This window comes from Corvus brachyrhynchos, unplaced genomic scaffold (genome assembly GCF_000691975.1).
Source record: "Corvus brachyrhynchos isolate BGI_N302 unplaced genomic scaffold, ASM69197v1 scaffold95, whole genome shotgun sequence".
Taxonomy (NCBI): Eukaryota; Metazoa; Chordata; class Aves; order Passeriformes; family Corvidae; genus Corvus; species Corvus brachyrhynchos.
The window spans coordinates 734,383-737,920 of NW_008238347.1; the positions used below are offsets into that span (position 1 = coordinate 734,383).

At 55.0% G+C, this 3,538-nt stretch overlaps 1 protein-coding gene across 1 annotated transcript; it reads left to right on the plus strand.

The window, feature by feature from the left end:
- The first annotated feature begins 8 nt into the window (after nucleotides 1–8).
- BHLHE40 (basic helix-loop-helix family member e40) lies at nucleotides 9–2,682 on the plus strand. The gene is made up of 2 exons (XM_017735241.1): nucleotides 9–471; nucleotides 1,439–2,682. Exons 1-2 carry the CDS (start codon nucleotides 132–134, stop codon nucleotides 2,296–2,298), a joined length of 1,200 nt encoding a protein of 399 aa, XP_017590730.1. The 5' UTR covers nucleotides 9–131; the 3' UTR covers nucleotides 2,299–2,682.
- The last annotated feature ends 856 nt before the right edge of the window (nucleotides 2,683–3,538 follow it).

The window sequence follows — 3,538 nt, forward strand, 5'->3', positions numbered from 1 at the left end:
GCCCGCCGGTTCTCCCCCCTCCGCTGCCGGGCGAGAGCAGCCCCCGGCCGGGCTTCCCAGGCTCCCCCGGGCTCAGGTCACGGTGCCAGCAGGGGCAGCAGAACCGATAAATAAAAAGCTTCCTCCGGGCTATGCGGCTGGTCCGAAAGTACCCACAGGGTTCCGTGACAGCCTTTTCCGGAGCCTGCTTTTTAAGTTATTTCTGTGGAATGTTGTCGGTGGTAGTCCTGCCTGCTCAGGGTCTCACCGTGTCCGTCCTCCCGCGGCTTCTGGGAAGGCACTGGCAGCCCCCTGGGGCTGCCGCCTCCGTGGGCGGGCCCTGTGCCAACCTGTCCCTGTGCTCCCAGACTCTAGGTCACCTGGAGAAGGCTGTGGTTCTGGAGCTCACCTTGAAGCACGTGAAGGCACTGACCAATCTCATCGAGCAGCAGCAGCAGAAGATCATCGCTTTGCAGAACGGTTTGCAGGCGGGTGAGTGTTCAAACGGTGGGGTGAGAAGCTGTGTGTGTGTGATGGACTTTCCCTGGGGAGCCTGTGAAATGCGGTTGTGACACCTTGTTCCCGACAAGGGAGGAGACAGGAATTCTGGCCTTTCATGCTGTTATTTTCTCAGGCTTTGCTTATGAGCTTTCACAAAAAAAGATGCATTGCTCAAGGTGGTCAGTGCAGAGTGCCCTGGGGGTTGTTTGAAGTTAAATTGGGTTTTAGGTAGTTTTAGTTACAGCACAGGTTTGCTATGAGGTTCTCTCCAAAGCCATTTGACTCTTCCCATTTGTGTTTGGGAGCTTTCGATGACCCAGTCGGGTTTATTTGGTTGTTTTTCTCTGGAATTAGATATAAATCTGCTTTCTACACACACTTTTTTAAGTTTCTTTAAAAGCGAGCTGGCCTGTGCTCTGCAGGCAGAGGGGACCCGGTGCTTCAGCTTTTCAGCCTTAGATGCACTTCCTCCTGCTGTTTTCACATGTGGCACTCACGTGAATCTGATGCAGTAAACCCGAATTTTTCGGAGGCGCCGTCCCTGCCCCGGCAGCCACAGGGAGTGCAGTGGAGCCGTGGAGTCCCCTGGGGCAGGCAGAGCTGCTGGTGGGGCCAGGAGCTCCCTGCCTTCCCCAGGGGGTTTCCTGGAGAAGCCACAGCTTGACTCACTCCCCTGCTCCACACTCCAGTACCTGTTGAAGGTGGATTATACAGTAAATAACAAAAAATAAGTTTAAAGTTATTATGTAAAAGTGGACAGGTGGATGTTCCAATGAAAATGTCCATTCCTGCAGAAATCTGGGGATTTCTGTTCATACAGTCCAGGCTGGCTGTCACATTCCCCTCTGCCTGTGCTGTAACCCAAGTCCAGCATCACCTCCGGTCTGCCTCATAGATGAAAATGGAACTATTTAGCATGTTGTTAATTTTTAATTTCTTTCTGTTAATGTTTCCTTAGGTGACCTGTCATCGAGAAACCTTGATTCCAGCCAGGAAATGTTTCGATCTGGTTTCCAGATGTGTGCCAAGGAAATGCTGCAATACCTGGCAAAGCACGAGAACGGCAAGGAGCTGAAGTCGTCGCAGCTGGTCAGCCACCTGCACCGGATGGCCAGCGAGGTGCTGCAGGGCGGGGCTGCCCACAAGGCTGGGGACATCCCTCCCAAAATGGTGGACTTGAAAGAGAAGCCGGTGCCCCTGGGCACGGCGGGCGAGGGCCACGGGAAGAACTGCGTGCCCGTGATCCAGCGGACATTCGCTCACTCCAGCGGGGAGCAGAGTGGCAGCGACACGGACACAGACAGCGGGTACGGGGGAGAGCTGGAGAAAAGTGACTCCAAATCGGAGCAGCCCTATTTCAAAAAGGATACCGACCTCAAGTACGCTGTCCAGGAGAGAATAAGCTCTATTAAGCAAGAGACTGAGGACCCACCGGCCAAAAGGAGCCGGCTGGAGTCGCCGCAGGACGAGGGCCCTTTTGGCAGTGACATGATGGGCTCTTCCAGCAGCTTCCTGGGCCCCCACGCTCACCAGCCTCCCCTGTGCCTGCCTTTCTACCTGATCCCGCCGTCTGCCACCGCCTACCTGCCCATGCTGGAGAAGTGCTGGTACCCGGCCTCGGTTCCCGTGTTGTACCCCAGCCTCCCGGCCTCTGCCGCAGCACTGACGGGCTTCATGAACCCTGACAAAATCTCCCCCCCTCTGCTGATGCCCCAGAGACTCCCTTCTCCTGTACCAGCCCATTCCCCCATCGACTCCTCAGCTCTGCTTCAAGCTTTGAAGCAGATTCCTCCTTTGAACTTGGAAACCAAAGACTGAGTGCAGTGTGACTGGTTTTTCTCTTTTTTCTTCTTGTTTTTTTTTTTTAGTTTGAGAGACTGTTTCACTTTTATATATTGGCTGGACTGAGGTGTGGGGACGAGGTTCACTGCACGTAGGAAGCTAAATCCCCTTTTCTTTGACTTGTCAGGTAGCTTGGAGAAGGATGAAGGATGCGCCCAGTTTAGCGGTTCACAACTACTTCCAAAAGATTAAAGAAGGGTTTTGTGCTTTACCCCTTCCCTTCTTCCCTCTCCACATCTACAGAGCAACAGTTGACTCAGTCAGCTGCCAATCTATTGCAAAGCTGTGAAGAAATATTCCATGGGGCAGACTTGGTTTGAGGGTCTGCGAATATAAAATACATGAATATAAAACACGGTACTTCCCTGAGCGGCTCTGAAGGCAACGGCCCCGCTAGCTTGTTTGAGCTGGACTGGTGTCCAAGTGGCCCCGAGTGTGGGGCGGTGGTGGTGGCAATGCCACCGTGAGTGCAGGAGGAGCAGGGCAGTGGTCACTGTGGTGTGGTGGCGGTGGCAATGCCACCGTGAGCGCAGGAGGAGCAGGGCAGTGGTCACTGCAGGGGCAGCAATGTCACCAGGAGGAGCAGGGCAGTGGTCACTGCAGGGGCAGCAATGTCACCAGGAGGAGCAGGGCAGTGGTCACTGCAGGGGCAGCAATGTCACCAGGAGGAGCAGGGCAGTGGTCACTGGGGGGTGGTGGTGACAATGCCACAGAGAGCACAAGGAGGAGCAGGGCAGTGGTCACTGCAGGGGCAGCAATGTCACCAGGAGGAGCAGGGCAGTGGTCACTGGTGACAATGCCACAGAGAGCACAAGGAGGAGCAGGGCAGTGGTCACTGCAGGGGCAGCAATGTCACCAGGAGGAGCAGGGCAGTGGTCACTGGTGGTGGTGGCAGTGCCACCATGAGTGCAGGAGGAGCAGGGCAGCAGTCACTGCCTGGTGACACAGGATCAGGCAGACCTAAGATGGGTTTCTTTCCACACCTTTGCTGATACATAGATATTTTTTAAGAAATAAAAGGTAGCTGCTGCTTGGAGCTTTCCATGGCGTACATCTAATAAATAAATTAACCTGCGCTCTTCCTGTAACTTGAGCTGCTATGCTGGGCCGGGTCGGGAGGAGCTGTCCCTGGGATCACTTTGCTGGTGGCACTGGCTCCAGCCTCTCCCGCTGCTGCTGCACGGTCTCACCGCGTCCCTCGGGAATCACCGCGGGT